Source organism: Canis lupus, chromosome 14 (assembly GCF_003254725.2).
Source record: "Canis lupus dingo isolate Sandy chromosome 14, ASM325472v2, whole genome shotgun sequence".
Taxonomy (NCBI): Eukaryota; Metazoa; Chordata; class Mammalia; order Carnivora; family Canidae; genus Canis; species Canis lupus.
The window spans coordinates 605475-627406 of NC_064256.1; the positions used below are offsets into that span (position 1 = coordinate 605475).

The following is a 21932-nucleotide window of genomic DNA, read 5'->3' on the forward strand; positions in this document are numbered from 1 at the left end:
GCATTGCTCCGCACTCCCACCCCGCGCTCCGCCCCGGCCCCCGCCCCCCCGCGCTCCGCCCCAGCCCCCGCCCCCCCGCACTGCTCCGCACTCCCACCCCGCGCTCCGCCCCGGCCGCCCCGCACTGCTCCGCACTCCCACGCCCCCCGCGCTCCGCCCCTCCCCCCCCGCACTGCTCCGCACTCCCCCCCGCGCTCCGCCCCGGCCCCCGCCCCCCCACCCCGCACTGCTCCGCACTCCCACCCCGCGCTCCGCCCCGGTCCCCGCCCCCGCGCACTGCTCCGCACTCGCCCCCCCGCGCGCTCCGCCCCGTCCCCCGCCCCCCCGCACGGCTCCGCACTTCCTCCCCCCCCGCGCTCCGCCCCGGCCCCGGCCCCTCCCCCCCGCACTGCTCCGCACTCCCTCCCCCCGCGCTCCGCCTCCACGCGCGGGGCGCGCCCCGACACCCGAAGGGCCGGGCGGCGGCGCGGCGGGGCGGTGCTCTCGGCTCGGGTTTCGGCCCGCCCCCGGCGCCGGCGTGACCCCTCCTTGGGCGCGGGCGGGCCGGGCCCAGCTGGCCGGCGCCCCGCCCCCGGCCCGGCGCTCCGGGCGCTATAAGAGGGCGGCGGCCGTGGGGCGCCCTGCGCGGGGCCGGGAGCGCGATGGTCAGCCGCCGAGGCGCGGCAAGATGCTGGATGGGCCCCTGCTGGCGCGCTGGCTGGCCGCGGCCTTCGCGCTGACGCTGCTGCTTGCCGCGCTGCGCCCCTCGGCCGCCTACTTCGGGTAGGTGCCTCGGCGGCCCGGCGGGCAGGCAGGCGGGCGGGCGCGCGGGGACGGGGACGCGGCCGGGGCGCGAGGCGGGAGGCCCAGGTGCGCGGGCCGGGCGGCTGGCGGTGGCCAACGCGTGGCCGGGCGCTGTTTGTTTGCGGCGTGCGCGTTGCTCGGTCAGCGAGGCAGTGTCCTCGCGGCGCCGCGTGGGGAGATGGGCCGGCGTGCCCTACGGGCTGGCACGGGGCCGCGGTCCTCCGTGACCCCGGAGTCGTCGTCGCCGCGACGCACCCGTGCGCCGGCCTCCCTGGAGCACGGGGACCAAGCCTGGTCCTGGCCTCGCGTTAGGCCGCCGGGTTCTGGTGGAATGGCTGTAGCCTCTCCTGGCCCCTGCCCATCCACCCCCCTTGCAGCTCCCCCCTCCTTTCTCTCCTCGAGAAGTTAATTTAACAACAACAAAAAAATACGTACAAAATCCAGATGTTCCTTGCACGGAGCCCCAAAGGGGAAAAAAAATCTCTCCAAGCTGGAGGAATTTATTTTTCTTGCGCTTTGCTTCTTACGCCCGCTCGGCCCGGCCCGCGGGAGCGCTTCAGTGGGACTGGCCGGGTGCGAAGGGCTGGGCCGTGACGCCGCCCGCGCTGTCTCGGGGTCGCTGCCCCGCGCTGCCCCGCAGCAGCCCTGTGCGTGGTTTCGGCGCGCCGCCCTCCGCCGGTCTCTCCTGCCCTACCTCGCCTCCGTCTCCCACATCTGGGATGCCCAGCCCGGAGACCTGGGGGGACCCTCCCTCGCTGTGCCACGCAGATGGGCACCCCGAGGTCTGGGCTGGCACCGCGCGAACAGCCCTCTGGGGCCCTCAGCCTCCGCTCCTGCCGCCCGGCGCTGCCCCGGAGCCTCGGCCCACCCTCGCGCCCTGGCCCCTGCCCAGGGCGCCCCTTGGCGGCTCCTGGCTGCCGCCCTCTGCCCGTCACCTGTTCCCTAGCCCAGGGCCCGGGCGCCGTCGCGCGGCCGCTGGCCAGCAGAGGGCCCCGTTGGTCCAGAAATGTGGCACGGCCAGGGCGGGGAGAGGCCACTGGGCGAGGAGCCCTGCAGGTGTATCCTGTTCTCAAAGAAAATAAAATATTTTCATGGGAAACTTTCCCTTTGTGTTTTTCTTTCCCCCCTTTCTCCTTCTGTTCCTTTCTCTTGGGTCATCTTCCAGGGTCAGCTCCGTGTCTCCTTCCCCTGGAGACCCCACCCGCCAGCCCTCTCCTGGCTGCGGCAGTGGGCCCGGCCCTGCTTAGGGCCTGGGCTGTGCAGGGGCTGGCACGCCCCTGCACGCCATCTGTGCAGCCTTGCCTCGCCCTCGCGGGCAGAGGGAGGGTCAGAGGATGGCCGTCTGGCCGCAGGTCCACGGTGAGTCACGGCAGCCCGGCAGCCAGCTGTGCCTTCCCGCTCTGCCGCCGGCCCGGCCTCGGGTCTGCTTACTAGGCTTCAGACACACCCTACGCTTGTCTGCAGCATGTCTGCTGCCAGCCCTGCTGCCTGTGTGGAGGGGAGGTGGGGGTCTTGGGTCCTGGCTTCTGGCCCCCCACCCCCCACCCCCACCGCAGGCAGCACGGCACTCAGCACCTCTGGGGAACTCGCTGAGCTCTGTGGGCGTGTGGGGGGCACGCAGGGAGGGCTTGCTGTCCCTGGGCCTTCTCTGGCTGGTCCCCTTGCCCAGCGCCTTGTCTCCAGGGGGCGGTCCCATGGAGAGCATGGGTGGCAGACGTGCTGCTCTGGGGACAGCTGGCTCTGCTGGGGCCCCTGCCATCCCCCGGGCTCCTGGCAGGAGAGCTGGGTTCTGTGTGATGGACAGACGTTCTGGAGCAGGGGCAGGCCTGGTGCCAGCTGGAGGGAGAGGAGGAAAGGGTGCTGGTGCTAGAGGGGTCTGTACCCCTGGGCTCCTTGGGAAGTGATTCCCTGATTCCTGAGGAGGGGGCAGGACATGCTGTGGTCTATTCAATACACGGAGGCCCAGGCTTTCTGGTCAGCAGTGACTTGCTGGGCCCCGGTCTGGGGCCTGTGGTCCTGGCCCAGTGATGTGGCAGGAGCTGGAAGACTGGGGGGAGCAGAGGCCCAAGGTGGGCAGGGCAGGGCAGGGGCTTCCCCCCAGCCTGGTGTGGAGACGGAGCAGGAGGAAGGAGCAGGGATTCAGGCTTTCCTCCTCCCTTCCCCCTCTCTGTAAGCTCTGCCTGGCACGAAGGCTTGCAAGCAGGCAGGGCAGCTCCAGTTACAGCCCAGAAACCGAGAGAGGCTGGCCTGAGGTGGGGTGGGGGGTGTCACGTGGGCAGCAAGAGCCCTCCCTGCCCCCTCCCCGAGGCTGCAACCCAAGCCACCCTGCTCCTGTTGCCCTGTCCGCCTCTGGCTGCTAGGCAGGACCCGCCAGGCTGCTCCCTGGCCATGGGGACGGGGTTCTTCTCTCTTCCTCCATGGCCTGGCCCTGCTTCTTGGTGGTGTGATTAGCAGGTGGCGTTTCCATCTGGTTCTCCAGGGGCCTAGACAGCCTGGTCCGGTGCCCTCCTGGAAGGGGGTGTGTGCCTGGCTCCCAGCAGAAAGGGGCCAGTCCCGGGTCTCCTGGTGAGTTTGGGAAACAGGCTCAGAGTCCCACCTCCCCATTCCCTGTGGACCTGGGTGGGCTGAAAGCTCCGCCTGCACCCAGCCCTGCCCCTGGTGTTACAGATAAGAGGATGGAGCTGAGGGGTGTCCTGTGTCTGCTGAAGATCCATGCAGGAAGGGATGCCCTCTGACCTAGGCTGAGGCGCTCTGCTGTCCCCGCCTAGCATGGAGCCAGGGGCTGGGTCCAGCAGAGAGGGTGCCATGCTGCCCTTTCTTAGAGATCCCTAGGGTGCCAAGCCTGCACCCGTGGAGACCCCTTGCCCCCGTGGAGCTGCCTCGGGCTTCTACGGTGGGTAATCCTCAGGGAACTAGTAAAGGCTCCCATGGACCCTCTCAGGGTTGGTGCTGGTACCCTGCATTCTATGAGACACCTTGGCTGGCTGGCTTGCGGGCAGCAGGACCCCACTGGGAGGTCTGTGCAGAGGAGGGCGTGCGAGGCACGGTCCTGGGGGTTCTCACGCTGGCCGGCCGTTGGTGCATAGGGGTGCTCAGAGCCTGTCTGAAAGGCAGTTGAGGGGCTCAGGGGCCAGCCGGGGTTTCTGCGATGGAAACACAGCTCACATCCTGTAAACCCACCCCGTGAGAGCATGCAGCTTGGTGGTTTCTGGTACATCTACAAGGCTGTGCGGCCGGCACCTCTATCTAATTCCAGAGTGTTCCATCACCCCAGAAACCTCATATCCTGTCCCCGCCCCTGCCCCCCACCCCTGGCAACCGCTAATCCACGTTCTGTCTCTGGATTTGCCTGTTCTGGACATTTTACATAAGTGGAATCATACAGCATGTGGCCTTTGTGTCTGGCTTATTTCACCAAACAATCCATTCTCAGAATTCATCCACGGTGTGGTGTAAACTTGTGCTTGGTTCCCTCTGTGGCCAGATTATTATCGGTCGTGTGGACGCTCCACAGTCTTGTTCTTCCGTGCTCCTGTTGTGGGCACCCGGGGGGCTGGCCCCTTTCTGCTCTCATCCCGCTGCCGTGAGAGGCTTGCAGTTCTGCCTGGTGTGTGCTTCGAGGTGGGAGTGCGGATCCGGGGTGACTGTTTGGAGGAGCTGCTCTACTGGTTTGGCTGTGCCATCTTATGCTCCCAGTAGCAATGCAGAGGAGGGCCAGTATCTCCACACACTCACCAGTTCTAGTTATTTCTGTTATTTTTGTTGTTCTGTTTTGCTTTTTATTCTAGTCATCCCAGGGGATGTGGGGTGGTATCTTTGGTTTGTACGTTTGGTTTGGTTTGGGGCTTTGGTTTGTATGTCCCTGATGTCTGGCACCATGAGCATCCTTCGTGGGCATGCGGGTTGTCTGTATGTCCTCTTTGGAGGAATCTCAACTCACTTCCTTTGCCCCGCTCTAGGCAAGGTTGTGGATCTTTGTCGTTGATTTTTAAGAACTCTTTATATATCTGCATATATTATTGGGCAGAGGACAACCTGAACCAGGAGCTGGCACGCCGTCTCTCACCCATGTGTGCAGAAGCTGCTCGCGTGGGCCTCCACCAGGGATCATTATCCTGCTTGGCCGCCAGCGTGGCTGGGTGGTGCACATGACCATCTGTTTGCTATAGCCTGGTCTGGGGGCCCAGCCAAGGGTTCTGAGGATGTGCCCAGGAGGCTGCCCTGGTCCTGCTCTCCAGCACTGCTGTGCATGTGGGGTCAGCACCAGGGGGCAGGGGCCAGGGGGCAGGGGCACCCCTCTGCAGGAGCCTGGGGCCCAGCTGGGAATCTTGTGTGGTCAATGCCTGCTGCCTGCCTGGAGACGGTGTGTGCAGCAGGTCCCTGGAGGAGGGAGGAGAGGGAAGGGCTGGGGCAGGAGGAGGGAGCCCCCTGTAGAGCTAAGAGGCTGCTCACTAGGCCTGTGGTGGGCCAGGTGCTCGAGGTCACCTGTGGGGGGAGCCAGCCTCCCGTGGCAGAGAAGGGCGGTGGGCAGCCGGGGAGGTGTCCTGGTTATCTCAGGCGGTGGGAGCCGTGTAAGCAGCAGGCAGGACAGGTGTGCCCGGAGCAGCTGTGCAAGGCCTCAGGTCTAGCGTCGGTGGGGAGGTCCTGCAGAGGGGGGCCCGCAGAGGGGGGCGTGCAGAGGGGGGTCTGAGGTGGGAGCTGAGTAGGGACCCACACAAGGGGCCACAGGGAATGTGTGAGGACCCTCGGGAGTGGCCCTGTGGGTGAGGGGGACGTGGGGAGGGGATGTGGCTCTGGGGAAGAGGGGATGCAGGGCAGTGGGCGGGGGAGCGGGACCCTGGGGCAGGAGCAGGCATGGGGAGGCAGGTGGATGGAGCAAGTAGGCAGGGGTGGGGATGCAGCCCCGGATCCTCTCTGTTCTCCACAGTCTGTCCCTTCCTGTCTTGTCCGGGCCAGTTTGCTCTGCGGGCTCTGTGCCCCCACCCCCCGCCCCAGCACAGAGGCAGTAGAGGCAGGTGCTGAGCGCCAGCCCAGGCCTCGTGGCCAGCCTGAGGTGAGAAGGAAGCCATGGCCACCTGGCCCCCCGCAGCTGTGGGAGCAGATGTCCTGCCACAGCCGGCAGCCGTCTGGACGGGGGGACAGCTGGCCTAATCTCACCCCCATCCTTGCCACTGTGTTGGGGGCACTTGTGGGACCCTGCCTGGGCTGGGTGTCAAGGACAGTCAGAGAAGTGAGTGGGTAGTTTCACTCCTGGGAAGAATGCACACCTACGATTGCCCTGGGGCCATCGGACCTGGATGGACGCAGGAGATGAGCTGATCAGGGGCCTGGGTTGGTTTCCTGGACACAGAAAGAGGACACCTGTCAGCAGAGCCGGCCCCCACCCCCGTCCAGGCTTGCAGGGCTGCAGGCTCCTTTGTGTATTGTGCCCTGGGCGGTAGGGCCGCCCCTGCCATACCCGCGCTGCCCCCGGGGGGGGCCGAGAGGGCGAGAGGCCTGGGCCCCCCTGCAAGTGTCCTCTGGCAGCGGGTGGCCTCCGCTGCTCCAGGGTCGGCCTTAGCTGTCGCCTCCTCCAGGAAGCCAGCCAGAGCCTGGCAGGGTCACCCCTGGCCTGCGGGGCTGTTCTCTGGGCTGCCCTGGAGAGCAGGGCTCTGTGCTCAGAGCCGCAGCGCACCCCCCCCCCCGGCCCTGTGTCCCCCGCGGCACCCACACTACCCTCCCTCTGGCGCCGCAGACCCAGACCCAGCCGTCAGATGCGGGCATCGTGGGCCCCTGGAGCCCCGGGGGGGCGGAGTGTATGTGTCTTGGGGCCCAGGGTATCCCCTGGGCTGGGTGGGAGGTGGGGGCCAAGCTGCGAGGCAGGGGCCTCCACGGGAGGGCAGCGCCGACCTGGGTGGCGGGGGCCGCCCGGCTCCGTGACCCGTGGGCCCGGCCCGCCGTCCTCCGCTGCCCCTCCCGGCGCGGTTCCTGGCTGGCCCAGCGCCTCTGGCCGCAGGAGGAAACCCGGCCGCCCAGCTGGCAGGCCCAGCATCTCGAGGCCGGCAGCCGGACGAGAGAATGGAAAAACGCAAGCCTCAAGCTGCATTTGTTTTTCTTAGCGATACCTGAGGTAGACGCGGCCAGGGAAGTGGTCTGGCTGGGCAGGGGGGAGGCCCCCAGGGGCGCCCAGACCTGCGCGCGTCACGGCCGGCCCCCTCCTGGCCTGCGGAGCCGCAGCAGCCACCCAGCACCACCACCAGCCCCCGGGGCAGGACATCCCTCGGGGCTGGGCTGCCCCGGTGTCCCCCTCGGGGCTGGGCACGTGAGAGGTCAGCTCTGGGCAGCAAGGGGGTCGCGGAGGTGACACCGTGGAGGCGGCACCACTGGCAGCTTTCCCAGGACCTGTGCCAGGTCCTGCCTGTCCCTTCTGTCACAGCTCGTTGGGCTCCTGTTGTTGTGAGGCCTGGGCCGGGGTGATGGGGGTGTCCTGGCTGCTTCCCGCCTCTGCCCTCTGCTGTCCTGGGGGTGCTGTTGGCCCCAGGGGTGCCAAGCGTGTGCAGGGACGTTTCTGTGGGGCTCAGGGGCAGCAGGCCTTGTGCAGTGCCGTTTGCCAGGTGTGGCCGAGGCCTGTGTCTGCCAGCCGACCCCCAGCCCAACCCAAGCCAGGAGCTACCCTGGAGCATCCATGCTGCCCACCCAGGATGCCTGCATGGACGCGGGGCCCTGGAATGTGGGGCCCTGCAGCTCTCGCAGCTGACGGTGGTGACAGCTGTCACAGACACAGGGTGCTCGGCCTGTCCGCCCAGAGCGCACGAGTGGCCTGTCGGCCGGGGCCGTCTTCCTGCCCTGCTTGCCGTGGCCGGTGTCCTCTGCCACCTCCTTGTCTATCAGGGCCCCAGATGGCAGTGGAGCCTGCCGGGAGCACCTGGGGTCCGGGGATGTCTGCACCCACCCCGCCCCACCCCCTCGACCTACGTGCTTGGGCAGGAAACTGGGCAGGACGGCGTCAGGCAGCAGGCCTCAGGAGGACGGAGGGTTAATCTCAGAACCAGTTTCTCAGCATTGGAATTTGTTTTGAATTTGATTCACACAGAAATTAAACGCCGTCTGGTGGGGCTGAGGTTTCCTTGGCAGGGTGCTGTGGCTTCTGGAACTCCGGCCTCTTCTCCCTCTGCCCAGCCCAGGGAGCTGGGTTTGTGGGCAGGGTGGCCCTTGGGGTGGCTTGGCCTGTTGGCAGGAGGAAGGGCCGTTGAAATCCGCTCCCACTGTGGAGTGGGAAGGAGCAAGCGCTTTGGGGACCAGGCTCCCAGGCTTCTGCCTGAGGACGAGGGCCTCCCAGCCCCTCGCCAGCACTGCCAGTCCAGCCACCTCACTGCCTTTGGGGGCAGATTTGGGACAGTATGTGACCAGCTAGGTGCTTGGAGGGGCGGCCCCGTCCCTAGGCCACTGAACAGTCTGAGGCCTGGCCTGTGGAGGGGGATGGGCCCCAGACTTGGCTGTATCTGTCCTGGGTTCTTTTCACTCCTGGTGGGACTGGGCTGGGCTGGGCGTTCCTCTGAGCTGCTCTGGGCTGGTCAGGAGGATGGGCCTTCAGCAGCACAGAACCTTGTCCAGCGTGACCTTCTCTCAAGAGCCTTTTCTCAGTTACATCCACAGAGGTCCTCGTTCCAAACAGGGTACATTCCAAGCTTCCAGAGGGTGTGAATGTGGGGACCTGTGTCTTCTGCTGCTGGCATATGGTGACCAACATGGGTCGAGGTAGCTGGGCGTGCATGCATGGAGAAGCCTCTGTGCGCCCCACGAAGTGTGGCAGCAGCCCTATGAGCCTGGCCTCACAGGCTCGGTGGATGCTCTCCATGTGCTTTGAGTGAGATAAGCTTGGAATTTCTTTCTTTTTTCTTTTCTTTTCTTTTCTTTTCTTTTCTTTTCTTTTCTTTTCTTTTCTTTTCTTTTCTTTTCTATTTTTTTTTTTAAGCTTGGAATTTCTATAAGGAATAAAAGACCACAAAAACTAACCCTGCAGGTTTGGAAAACCAAATGGAATTGGGGGGTGGGGGAGATGTGATCTGTCGATTGATTTGAAAGCAGATTAGAAATAGCTGAAGGGAATAGCTGAGGTTGGAAGGTGGGGCAGGAGAGGTTGCACCGAGTATGGCCCGTGGAGGTTGGGAGGGGCCGTGGCCCCGGGGGTCCCCTCAGTGTCCCTGCAGGCCAGATGCCAGACTCGGGCTGGTGGACAGAGGTCCTGTCTGAAGAGAATGGCCTGGGATTTTCCGAAATTCTCAGAATTTGTTAGGGTCACTACAGGATTCGGGAGGCCCCAAGGAGTCTCAAGCAGAAAATGCAAAAATCATACCAGAACATAAGGAACTGGAAATGCAAAATTCCCAAGATGAAGAGCTACCTGGGAAAACAGATGCAGATAAGGTCTCACGAGCTGCGGAGGAGAAGGTGCACAGGGGCTGTGCGGACTGCTACCTCCTGGGGCGTCCGAGGGAGGTGTTTTCGAACAAGTACAAGCTACCCTGGGGACGAGGATGCTGTACAGGAGCGAGGATGCCCAGGACTGGGTATGTGGGTGCTGAACAGCATCTCGTCGGGTCCTAACAGTGGAGTGCATGATGGCACACATTTTGGGGAGCCTGCTGGCCTGTGTCCTCAGGCCTGGAGTTGCCGCCAGATGTGGGTGAGCCACAGACGGGTGTCCATGTGCAGCAGACATGAAAGTAATGGGAATGTGAAACTTCAGATTGCGGGGGCAGATGGACTGAAACACCACAGGGCAGGCAGAAAGAGAAACAAGAGAAACAATAGGTGTGGCCAGTGGAAAAGGTAAGCGACAGCCCCAGCACCCAGTACAGGACATGCCCCAGCTGCAAGGAGAGAGGATCGGGGTTGTAGCGGGCTCCTCAGTCTTATCGCGGGCTCGTGGGCGACACAGATGTAAGCACAGGGCACTTGGGAGGATGGAGAGAGGACACACCAACTCAGTGGACCTTAGGGAGAGAGTGGAACTATAGGAGGGACAGAGAAGCAGTGGGCGCCACAATCCAGGCTCTACATGGTGACCTGGACTCTGCACAATGACTGGGGCTGTGACCCAGGCTCTGCATGGTAACCCAAGCTCTGCACAGTGACTGGAGCTGTGACTCAGGCTCTGCATGGTGACCCAAGCGGTGACCCAGGCTCTGCAAGGTGACTCGGGCTATTGTTTATGCTCTGTAAAGTGACCCAGGCTGTGACCTACGCTCTGCATGATGACCCACGTTGTCACCCAGGTTCTATACAGTGACCTGAGCTGTGACCTACGCTCTGCATGGTGACCTGAGTTGTGCTTGAGGCTAAACTATCTCCAGGCTGTGGCCCAGGCTCACACAGTGACTCGGGCTGTGACCCAGGCTCTGCACAATGGCCCAGGTTGTGACCCAGGCTCTGCATGGTGACCTGAGGTGTGACTCAGCCTCTGCATGGTGACCTGAGTTGTGATTGAGGCTGAACACTATCTCCAGGCTGTGGCCCAGGCTCACACGGTGACTCGGGCTATGACCCAGGATCTGCACAATGGCCCAGGTTGTGACCGAGGCTCTGCATGGTGACCTGAGGTGTGACCCAGGCTCTGCATGGTGACCTGAGCTGTGATTGAGGCTCTACACAGTTTCCAGGCTGTGACCCAGGCTCTACAGGGTGGTCTGACTGTGATGCAGGTGTAGTAGTTGCTGAAATGCATATTTAAGAAGTGGAGAAGCCTGGAAACACTCAGCAAGCATCGGTCCCGGATTTAAGGAAAGGAACAGTAAGCTACACCTGAAGAACGCAGACGCAGTGCAGAAATGCACACGTGACACCTGTGCATCTAAGATGAGGAAATCACTCTCTGGGAAGATGTGATGAGTCAGATGCAGTGGAGACACTCAGAGCACTCCTCTACCAGGAAGTCCCCCAGATTCTGCAGACAGAAGAGGGATGCCGGACACTTAGATGCCAGTGCGGCTGCAGGTTCTGAGGAAACGCAGAAAACTGGGGACGAAACGTCTGGACAGGCAAACCCACCAAATGGATTAGTGGGCGGCAGAGGTGGGGGCCGCAGCAGTGCCTTTCTTTGTGAGACTGTGAAATGCCCTGCAGTCGACCTGGAGGTGTTTGCACACATCTGGGAATGTGTGCAAGACCCTGATTCCGAGACCTCAGGTGAGTGATTTTATGGCATGTGAATCATACCTCTGCAAAGCTGATTGGAAAAGAGAAAAGTACTTGGATCAAGATCTTTTCATCCAGCAGAGGTCAGGCCACGTGGCTTCGCAGCAAGTCCTACCAAACAGTTAGGACAACATGATGCTAGTCTGACCTGTCTTCCAGCAAAGTTATAGAGCGAATTCTTGCTGAGGTGCGGAAACCTGGAAACCTGGCAGGATGAGTGTGGAAGAGAAAATTAGAAATGCAGATGCAGGGGCCTAGACACAGCATCCTGGGACAGCAGCTAGGGTGTGAGGGAGGCCAAGGCACCCCGCTGTCACTCCGAGAGAGCAGGGAGTGGCTGGTTTAAACAGATGACAGCACAGGAGTCACATGCCCGCAGGGGCAGGGGCTACCTCTGATGACCCTTAACATCCATTGGTGAGTTTTGAAAAGCTTGGAGCAGACGTAAAGTGGGGGGAACTTCTTTAGCCTAGAGGCAGCCTCGAACCACATGCTCGTGGTTGAAACGGCCAGAGCTTCCCATGAGGACCAGGACTCAGGCAAGGATGCTGTGGCTGCCCGTGATGTCTCAGACCCTCGGGCAGGATGGCGGTGTGTCTGCGGCGATGGTGTTCCGGCCAGGTGAGCACTGTGATGCTCCGGCTCTGGCCTCTGGTGCTCCGTCACCTGCAGGGCCTCTGCACCTCCCGGGGTTGGGTCTGGGTGGCAGGGACGCAGGTTTCGGCATGTGGTACAGGTGAGCAAGGGCGAGGTTCCCTGCATCCTGGCCCCGGAGCCCGTGTCTCTCTCTCACGCAGGGCACACCTCCCTGCCAGCACGAGGAACCATCGAGGCGCTGGGCCCCACGGAGCAGTGGGCAGATTGTGCACCGTGGTGCTCAAAGCCCTCATGGAGCAGGAAGGCAGCAAGGGTCCCTGGGATGGAAAGAGAAAGCCAGCAGCCTCGTCTGTCTGCAGACTGCATGACAGGACACAGCCTCTGGATGCTGTTGGAGGCGAATCCCCACACGGTGGGCGCACAGGAGGCCAGCTCACGTCGGCTCAGCTGCATGTCCCGCTCCTGGTCAGGAACCGACCAGCACAGGGCCCGTACCTGTCACATGGTGTGGGGCTGCTGCTCAGCCTCCTGGCCCAGCACGGGCAGAGGGCAGCCAGCTGGGGTGGGGTCAGGGTGAGCAGCTGGGCAGGGCCTGAGCTGTGCCAGGGGCCTGGGGCACCATTGGGGCTGGACCAAGCAGCATCAGATCACAGGCCCTGTAGGTGGAGGCTGGCCTGCGGGGCTGCATGTGGAGCATTGCTGGTTTGCATGGGCCCCCGCCGTCCCTTGCACATGTGACAAGCTCTCGGGGATGGAAGCGAGCTGCTGCTGCCCGGGGCCTCCTGTGTTCTGGGCCGACTCCTGCCCTGGGCCCCCTGGTGCAGCAGGTTGTGGCTTCCTGGTACCTGCCAAGCTCCACGGTATGGATAGCCCCATTGTTCAGCCAGCTGTGGGCCTCGCGGTGTGACACGGCGCTCCCAGGGTCGTGTCATGGCAGGCGTGGGTTTCAAGTATGAGACATGAGTGTGCATGCTTTTTCGACCTACATCTGGAGCCTGTAATTCTGGAGACAGACCTGGGGGGCCTGTGTCCAGACTCCCAGCCTGCAGGACTGAGCCCCCACCGTGTCCCAACTGTCCTGATCTCTGTACCTCCAAGGATGCATCTGTGGTGTTTCTGAGTCGGGTGGAGCCTCTTGTAAGTTTTACGAGATGTGTTCCCTCTCCTTAAGCTCCGTGCTTCTATCTCATGTCCACTCGCCACCGGCTCCTTTTGTTGCTGCTCCACAGGCAAGTCCGCATGCACCTGCACACACGGAGGACGCTGGCTCCTGTGCCCATGTATCCCCTGAGACATGTCTTCTGGTTTTTGGACTCTGCAGCCCTTTGCTGGGCACAGGTTCCTGTCCTTTTGGAGGCACAGGAACTCACTGCATTTTTAAGGGCCATGTGGATGCAGGCCAGCCCCAGGGGAGCCCTGGCCTCAGCCCTGTGGGCCATGTGGACACAGCACTTCCAGGTGGGCTGGGGGTGGTGTCACCCACCATCTCACTGCCTCTCCTCATCCACACCCACGGCTGCCCTTCCCAACACAGCCCCAGGTACTCTGGGGATGGCCTTGCCATAGTTGGTCTGTTTGGACCCAGGATGTCTTGGCACCAGCCTGGAGCTGGTTAATCTTGGAGAATCCAGTCTGGGGGACATGCAGGTTGCAGGCCACAGCTCTCTGATGTGTGGTGGCGTGCCGTCGTGGGCACAGCTGTTGACATTCCTGTCTGGGGACCAGTCGCCACCGTGTGAGCTGCCTTTGTGTGGGGAGTGGCTCTTCCAGCCCCTGGCGTGGCATCGTCAGGCTCCTGCATGCCCCTGGCCCAGCTTGGCAGCTGTCCTTGTGTTTGGGGCTGTCTGAGCTCCGGCATGAGGCCTGGGAGTGTAGGAGCCGCCCAATGTCCACCCCTACACATACCCATGTCTTTGGGCGTGAAGCCCTAACCCAGGATGTGTCGCTGCCTCCTCCCTGTCCTGTGGCTCATCCAGCACGGTGTCCTAGCTCCGGGCTCACACGTACCTTCTCCCCAAAGGCCTTGCTGCCCATGTGAGGCCTGTCTGTGCTCTGGGATCCTGTTGGGCTTCTCATCGGCTCACATCCACACTGGTCACTGTGCACCAGTGGGCCCTCCTGGCCCAGAGTGTCCCCAGGCACGTGCCCTGCAGCGTCTGTATGGACTCAGGCTCGTAGGAATATGCTTTGGGTTCTGCTCGGCAGCGCCCTTGTCCATGGGGCCAGTTGGAACTCTCCGCTCGTGCCCACGAGCTCTCTGGTGCTGGCTGGCTTGGAGCACCATGGGGAAGAGGGCCAAAGTCTGGGGTGGCTGTTCTCAGGAAGCTGCCAGCCACCAGTGTGAAGAGGGTGGTGGGGTTGGTTCTTTCCCCTCCGGGTGCATCACTGGCCTCAGGCCCTGCTTTCGTAGCTTCACCCTGCAGGCTGTGTGCGCAGAGCTGCCTATCTGCCACCTGACCGCCTGCTCCCCTCTGCACCCTAGGCCCAGACCATCTGCAGTGGCATCCCCGCAGCCTTGCCCTGCTCCTGCCTGGGCTTTAGCACCCTGGCCTCCTGTCCACAGGGAGCTGACCAGAAAGGCAAGACAGGTGCTGCTCCTTCAGGGGCCTGGGTCCGGGACCCTTGGAGCAGGGATGGGCTCTACCCTGCATAAGCCCTGCCCTTGGCAGAGTAGGTGTGGATCCGCCTCAAAACACACACCCCAAGCCCCCGCAGCAGGCAGGGTCAAGGAGAGGCCACACAGGGGGATGTGAAGGGCAAGGGGGAAGGCTGGGGCTTTGGAAGCCAGGACCTTAGGCTGTTCCCAGGGAGCCTGGCCTCCAGTATCAAGGCTGGGGTCTGCTACAAGGCCTGCCCGGATCCCTTCTCTGCAGAAAGCTGCTGGGAGCCAACCCAGTGGCCACCATGCCCTTGAGGGGGCTTTCGAGTGGCAGCAGGAAGAGGGATGGAGCAAAGTGTCGGATTAAGTGTCTGGGGATGCCTGGCACCCCTGGCTCCTCTGGGCTGGTTGGCTGGGGTGGGGAGGCTTGTTTCCTGTGATGTGCATGTGGGGAGGGTCTAAGCCCCACCCACATCTGGTTGGGCACTCCCCCCCCACCTTGTCCTGAGGACTAAGGGTCTGGCAGATGCTGGGCAATGGTGTGTGAGGACACAAACCTCTGGGTCGGAGCCCAGAGCAGGCATGAGGTCCGAACTGGTCCGTCCCTGGGTGAAGCATATGAAATGGGGGTTGGGGAAAGCCTAAGAACTGGTGGTTGACCCTCAAGGTCTGGACCTTAGCTCAGATGAGAGATGTGGAGCTGCAGGAGAACCAGGAACCAGCCTGGGTTCTGCCGGGAGGTCCTCTGTGCCCAGGAGTTCCGGGAGACCCCACTGGGCCCTGCAGGGCCATCTGCAGAGGTGGCAAGTGGGCAGGGAGTAGCCCAGGGCCCTCTCCCAGAGGCTGCAGGCCGAGGGGCTGGGCCACCCCAGCTGGGGTCCTGGAGGAGTGCCTGCTCCGGCTGGGTAAGCACATGTGTCCATGTGGTCCCCCCTGGGCTCTGACACCCCTCCCTGCCCTGACCAGCTGTGCCCTCGGCACACATGCTGTGCTGGGCTGCCCTCCCCAGGTGTGGGTATGTGTGGTGATGCTCACCTCCAGAACGGCCCTCACCCCGGCCCCTCTGCACCCAGGCTGACTGGCAGCGAGCCCCTGACCATCCTCCCGCTGACCCTGGAGCCCGAGGCTGCAGCGCAGGCACACTACAAGGCCTGCGACCGACTGAAGCTGGAGCGCAAGCAGAGGCGCATGTGCCGCCGAGACCCAGGTGTGGCCGAGACGCTGGTGGAGGCGGTTAGCATGAGCGCCCTGGAGTGCCAGTACCAGTTCCGGTTCGAGCGCTGGAACTGTACTCTGGAGGGTCGCTACCGGGCCAGCCTGCTCAAGCGAGGTGAGTGCGCCATAGTGCCTGGCAGGCCTTCCAGCTGGGTCTGTGCCCCCGGGGCACCGCTCCTTCACCTGGTCCTAAAGCCCCCCCCCCCCAGTGGCTTAGGAAGCCTGGGTGCTTCACTTCCTACCGACCGCTCACTCCCTCGTGGCTCAGTCTTCACTTGATCACCCTTCCCTTCTGGTCCATCCGTCCATCCACCTGCAGTTCCTCCCTCCTTCTGAACTGCCAGTCTAGTCTCCAGCCCTGCCACCTGGTCCTGTCCCTGCCCCTTCCTTCCCACCTGCCCCTAACTCCTACCCTGCTCTCTTCCCACCCAGACCCTTGACTCGCCTTTCCTCTTGCCTTGCCCCTCCTTGGGGAAAACTTGCCCCAGGAGGCATATTTGGGTGCTTTGATGCAGCCTAAGGCAGCTCTGATGGCTCTGGCCACATGGTGGTGACCGGGGCCCAGCGGCTGGGCATGAGGTCCACCTGGTGCCGTGAGTAGAGAGCCTTCTTCCTTATGTCTCCCTTGGACTCTGATCTGAGCTTCTCAACAGCCTCCTTTAAAAACTGGGGACCTGAGACCCAGGGCAGGGCGGGGCTCACTGCCAGTCTGGTGGGTAGGTGACCTCGAAGGACGAAATTTCTGATCCCTGGGCAGAGCTGGGTCTCCAGGTGCTGTGAACTCTCTGTGTCCTCTTCCATCCAACCCCGGGGCAGAGGGAGCATGCCTCCTCCCTGCGGGCCTCCACGGCAGCCCAGGCAGGTACGCCCCTATCCAAGGCGATCATCAGCCAGGGTCCTTCCCATGGACCCTACCTGCGGCCAGGAGTCAGGGCTCCGGCCGGACTGCCCCGGCTTGGCTGTGCCTGGGCCACATGGGGGGTGCTCCCGCCGGCTCACCGGCCCTATCGTCCCTGCGCCACCCCCCGCACCCCGCAGGCTTCAAGGAGACTGCCTTCCTCTACGCCATCTCGTCTGCTGGCCTGACCCATGCGCTGGCCAAGGCGTGCAGCGCGGGCCGCATGGAGCGCTGCACCTGCGACGAGGCCCCGGACCTGGAGAACCGGGAGGCCTGGCAGTGGGGTGGCTGTGGGGACAACCTCAAGTACAGCAGCAAGTTCGTCAAGGAGTTCCTGGGCCGAAGGTCGAGCAAGGACCTGCGAGCGCGCGTGGACTTCCACAACAACCTCGTGGGTGTGAAGGCAAGCGGGGCGGGGCACGGCGGGGTGGGGCGGGGAGTCCACAGGACAGGGCGTCTGTGGGCAGCAGGCTGTCTGGGGCGGGCAGGGTGGGGGATCTGTGGGCGGGGCATCACTCGGGGCTGGGTGTCTGTGGGGCGGGGCATCTCTGGGGGCGGGGTGTCAGTGGGGCGGGGTGTCTGCGGGGCATGGGGGCGGGGTGGGGCATCCATGGGAATGGGCTGGGGCTGCTGCTTGGGGGTCAGTGCCAGCCTTGAGCTGCCAGCCGGGCCCTGGAGCCTCCCTGCCTGTCAGGCTCACTGTCTTCCGGGGATGCTAGGTGCCGCTGTGACCTCTCATGAGGTAGGGGGTCTGGGGGTGTTCTGGGGGCCGCTGGCTCCAGGCGGGTTGGACCTGGGGCTGCCTGGCTCAGCGCCATCCTCCACCCTCCTTGCAGCCCCTCAGTGCCAGAGGAGGCCTGGTGCCCATCACGAGGGCCATCCCCCCCATGTGGACAGAGCACCCCATCCCCATAGCCCCCACACACGTGGGACCACCAGACACCCCCTGAGGCTCTGTGGGGCTGTGGGATGGTCAGGGGCTCTGCGTGCTCAGCAGGCTGCCTGCCCCTGGGATGTGGAGCTCAGCCTTGGTTGGGGGGGGGCTGTAATTAGAGCCAGCCCTGCTCTGAGCCCTCTTTATTGAGAAACAAGAGTTCTGAGTCCTGTGCTTATTAAAGAATCAATTTCCCCTTTTCTCTTTGGAGCTGTGCCCCCCTTTGTGCCCTCCCGGGAGGGGCGGGAACAGATTAAATCCCTAAGGCGAGGCTCCTTTTCTTTTGCATTCTCTCTTTTGTAAGCTATTAATGAAAAGTCAGAATATGGAAAGTGCTCTATTAGCTCTGCTGGGCCAGGGAAGCAGCACTTTAATTAAATTTGTCCGAGTTTCTCAGCAAAGTGTCATTAAATGTGACTCTTCTATTGCCTGGCCAGAGGGCAGCTACGTTTCCTAATCCCCCTCAAGCCAGTGGGCCCTCCCTGGGGGGCAGCGTGGGAGCTCTGGCCTGGCTTGGGGATGGGGTGCCCTGGGGAGGGCCTCCCCTCTCTGCTGTCAGGGATCCCCGTGTGGGTGGTCAGACAGGAGGCCCCTCCGTGCAGCCCTGTGTGTGTGTACATGCGGGTACCGGTCCTCCTCTCTGGAGGATCTGATGGCCAGTCCTGCCAACTGGGCAAGTAACTCACTTGTCCTCCCTCCCTCCAGGAAGCAGGATGCTGAGACCAGACTGGGAGGTCCTGGTGGGGCGTTGGTAGTGAGGCTCCCCGGGTGGGGTGGCATGCTCAGCCCCTGCGGCGGGCAGCCCTGGATGCAGGGAGGGACTGTCCCCACCAAAGGCCTCTACTGTGGGGCCAGGTCCTGGATGTAAGGCATCTGTCCTAGGCCATCAGAGGCTTGGAGAGGGGAGGGATAGGCACATGAGCCAGGAGCCTGGGTGATGGGTAGTGATAATCCGCCAGGTTGGGCTGGGACCTGGGGGGGCCTGGGGGTCAGCTGTAGGGGCTGTTCACCCAGCCTCACAGTGTGGCCCTCATGCCCAGCTCCCCTCCCCCCCCACCAGGTAATCAAAGCCGGGGTGGAGACCACGTGTAAGTGCCATGGTGTGTCAGGCTCCTGCACCGTGCGGACATGCTGGCGGCAGCTGGCACCCTTCCATGAGGTGGGCAAGCGCCTGAAACACAAGTATGAGACGGCGCTCAAGGTGGGCAGCACCACCAACGAGGCCACTGGTGAGGCTGGTGCCATCTCGCCACCTCGGGGCCGGGCTACAGGGACAAGCGGCAGTGACCCGTTGCCCCGCACACCGGAGCTCGTGCACCTGGATGACTCGCCGAGCTTCTGCTTGGCCAGCCGCTTTTCCCCAGGCACCGCTGGCCGCAGGTGCCACCGGGAGAAGAACTGTGAGAGCATCTGCTGTGGGCGTGGCCACAACACGCAGAGCCGGGTGGTGACGCGGCCGTGCCAGTGCCAGGTGCGCTGGTGCTGCTATGTGGAGTGCAGGCAGTGTACCCAGCGTGAGGAGGTCTACACCTGCAAGAGCTGAGCCCCTCGGGTTGGGGCCCCCGGTACACCTGGCACATGGCGGCAGGAGCCTGGGGATGGGCTGGATGGACTGTCTCTGCCCCTCTGTCCCCCTTCTCCAAGACTGAGGGTGGGAGGTGGCCCTGGTGTGGCCCCGCATCCCTGTCCGCCCCCACCTCATGACCTGAGAGCGCTATACCATGCTTTCTAAGCTGTGTCCGTCCCTAAGAGGCCAGTTCCTGCAGAGTGGTGCCCCTCCCTGCTCTGGGCTCCCTCTGCCAAGCGAGCGGCAGGCACATCTTTGTGATCACATAGGTCCCCTGTGTGGCCGCCTGTGGGCTGTCCTGCTCCAGCACTGGCTTAGAGAGTCAAACCACTAGGAGAGAGACAGCCCAGCTGCCCGGGTGTGGGGGTCACTGCCATCCCCTCTGACATGGAGCGCTTCTCTCGGGAGTGATACCGGTGACTTTTAAATTATTTTTATTTAACTAATATATAATAATTATTTTTCCACCCCCACTCTGTCTCAGGCCTCAGCTTCCTCTACTCTGGAGGGAGCCTAGTCTGGAGGGTTCCTTCCCTCCCTCCCCCCAAGCCCCTCCTAACCTCTTTGCCTGATCTGCTTTGTCGTTTGAAACCACTAAATTGAGAGGGATGTTGCTGTTGTGTTTAAAATAGTAAAGCAGGTTGTATCCAGTAGCCCAAGCCAGCTGTCCCCAGGGACCCTACTCTGGGCAACTTTGGGCATGCATTCCTGCACTCCAGGCTCTTCTGCGTGGGGTTGGAGGCTGCAGGGGGCTGGGCAAAAGGGAAGGGGCCATTCCATAGCTTGCTTCTTGTTAGTGTTACTGTGGGAGGAGGCGGAGGTAAGGACGGGTGTGGACAGTGAGAATCTGGGGCTAGGATTTGGCAGAGGGTGGGCTGCTCTCCTTGGCCAGGCTGTTGTCTTTGCAGGGAAGGAAAGTGGATGGGCGACACTGACCTGGTTTGGTTTGAGTGTGTGTGCATGTGTGTGTGTATGCCTGCACGAGTGTGCATGAATGAGCACACGCGTGTGGGAAGCACGTGTGCATGAATGCGCCTGCATGTTTGTGCATGAGCACCTGCATGTGTCTGTGTTGCGTGTGTGCTTGTGAGCACGTATTATGTGTGTACACACATGAGAATGTGTGAGCCTATGTGTGTATCTGTGTGAGTGTACATGGGAGTACATGGGGGCTTGTATGAGCACAAACATATGTGCCGTGTGCATGTGTGAGAGCATGTGTGGTTGTGTGTCCATGTGCACATGTGATACGCATGCGTGCATGTGGGTGAACACGTGCCTACGTGTATCTGTGGTGTGTGCCTGTGCGCGCTGTGTTGGCACGGTCAGTGGTCAGCTGGGGCGACCTCACCTGCAGTCCTTCCTTAGGGTGGAGTGGCCCTTCCCCTGTTGGCATGAACTGCAGCCCTGGCTCCCAGGTCCTCCAGCTGTGGCTGTTTGGTGGCAGGGTGCAGTGTCCCCCAACCCCCAGCTGAGTGGCCGTGTCCCCGGGGGGACACAGTGCGAGGGTGCGGTGCAGACTTGGGAACTACTGAGTGAGGGGGTTCCCTGGAGTCCCATGGGCTCCAGGGAACCCTGGGGACTGTGTTTTTAAAAGGAAACCTATTTATGTGGCTGTGGGGCTCCGTCCCTGGTCATAGTGTAAATAGTAAAGTCTATTCTGTGGTTCAGAGAAGCTCCCCGTGAATACGTGCATCCTGAGGGGGGACATCATGAGGGGGACCGGGCCCAGCGCAGGTGCAGCCAGCCACGCCCATGACAAGACTGTAGCTCAGTCACTTCTGGGTCTGCAAAGGCAGCATGCCAGAGGAAGGAGATCGTTTTAACCAGATACCACATTTAGCTCTATGTCATAAATATAAAGTATTTTTTTAAACAAGGCAGGCTGGAAACGTCTGCTGGCTGGTGTGTTTATGTATAAATATATATCAGAATATCATGCTAAACAAAGAAGCAACTCCTCCCGATGGAGCCTCCCAGCTCACTTCTCTTCGGTGCAGGAGGGATCCTCTAGAAGAAGCTGTATTCTGGGGCCAGGCCTGGGCCCCTGGGTCAGCCTCTCTGGGAAGGGGAGGGGGCCACAGGCGGGAGTCATGCGGAGGGCCAGGCGGGTCCCGGCCACCTGCTCCCCGCTGGCCACTCAGACGGGGTCGCACCAGGTGCGGGCATTCACATGCGAGCTCTCATCTCTGCACCGAGTGCGTCTCTCTCTTGCGAGCCTAGCATTTCTCTACCTCATCTGTACAGCGATAGCATGTACTCGAGTGACTTGGAGAATGTATTTATTTAACGCTTTGTGTAATGGAACAGAAACCAAATGGACACTAAATAAATGTATTTTAAATTATAGCCCCATCTGAGTCTGCTCCCTTCAGAGGGGTTCTGGAAGGCCTGAGGGAGGAATGTGTGAGGGAGGGGGGTGGGGAGGAGGGCCTGGGGAGGAAGAGGATATGAGGGGGGGAAGGAGAGCCCGAGAGCCGGAGGGGGAGGAGGGTCTGAGTGGGGAGGAGGGTCTAATGAGGGAGGAGGGTCTAAAGGAGGAGGAAGGCCCCAGGGGGGAGGAAGGCCTGAGGGGAAGGAGGGTCTAACAGAGGAGGAGGGTCTGAGGGTGGAGGAGGGTCTGATGAAGGAGGAGGGTCTCGTGGAGGAGGAGTGGAGGAGGAGTGTGTGTGTGGGGAGGAGGTACAGGCTTAGGAGCAGGAGTTCCCTTGTGGGCAAGCAGCACGCAGCGGGCTGGGCTGCAGAGGTGGAGGTGTGCTGCACTGTCCTCAATGCAGAGGCTGTACCTCCCCTGTGCAGAGGTCCCAGCAGGGTCGGAGCTCTGTGCACCTGCTTACAGGTCAACGTGGTGCTGGGGCCCCTGGGGCTGTCCAGCTTGACCCCTGTCCTGGCACCCAGCCTCGCCTTCCAGGACTTTCAGGGAGGGCCATGTGAGCCTGGCCAGCCTTGTCGGCAGCCGTGGGCCTGGCCTGGCCATGTCTGCTTGTCTCCCTGGAGCCACTGTGTCCATGTCCAAGAGGGCTGTTGGCAACAGGCCTTCCTCTTGCACTCCTGAAGGCCCAAATACCAGACTGTGGGCTGGGTTTCACCCCTGGGGGCACGTCCTTCCCGCCTCCCCTCTCAGCTATGGGGACCCAGGCAGTCCTGGGCTCATGGGCTCCGC

At 62.5% G+C, this 21932-nt stretch overlaps 1 protein-coding gene across 1 annotated transcript; it reads left to right on the forward strand.

Annotated features, from left to right (window-relative positions):
- The first annotated feature begins 559 nt into the window (after positions 1-559).
- WNT9A (Wnt family member 9A) lies at positions 560-21118 on the forward strand. Its single transcript, XM_025454915.3, has 4 exons — positions 560-762; positions 15229-15485; positions 16409-16671; positions 18263-21118. The coding sequence occupies exons 1-4, from the start codon at positions 668-670 to the stop codon at positions 18743-18745; spliced, it is 1098 nt and encodes a 365-aa protein (XP_025310700.1). The 5' UTR covers positions 560-667; the 3' UTR covers positions 18746-21118.
- The last annotated feature ends 814 nt before the right edge of the window (positions 21119-21932 follow it).

What these genes read in the sequence shown, in the direction of transcription:
- WNT9A (XM_025454915.3), top strand. Translation starts at nt 668, where the DNA reads ATGCTGGATGGGCCCCTGCTGGCGCGCTGGCTGGCCGCGGCCTTCGCG. An exon ending in CCCTCGGCCGCCTACTTCGG is followed by an intron (nt 763 to 15,228) that starts GTAGGTGCCTCG and finishes CTCTGCACCCAG; the next exon opens with GCTGACTGGCAGCGAGCCCC. An exon ending in GGCCAGCCTGCTCAAGCGAG is followed by an intron (nt 15,486 to 16,408) that starts GTGAGTGCGCCA and finishes CGCACCCCGCAG; the next exon opens with GCTTCAAGGAGACTGCCTTC.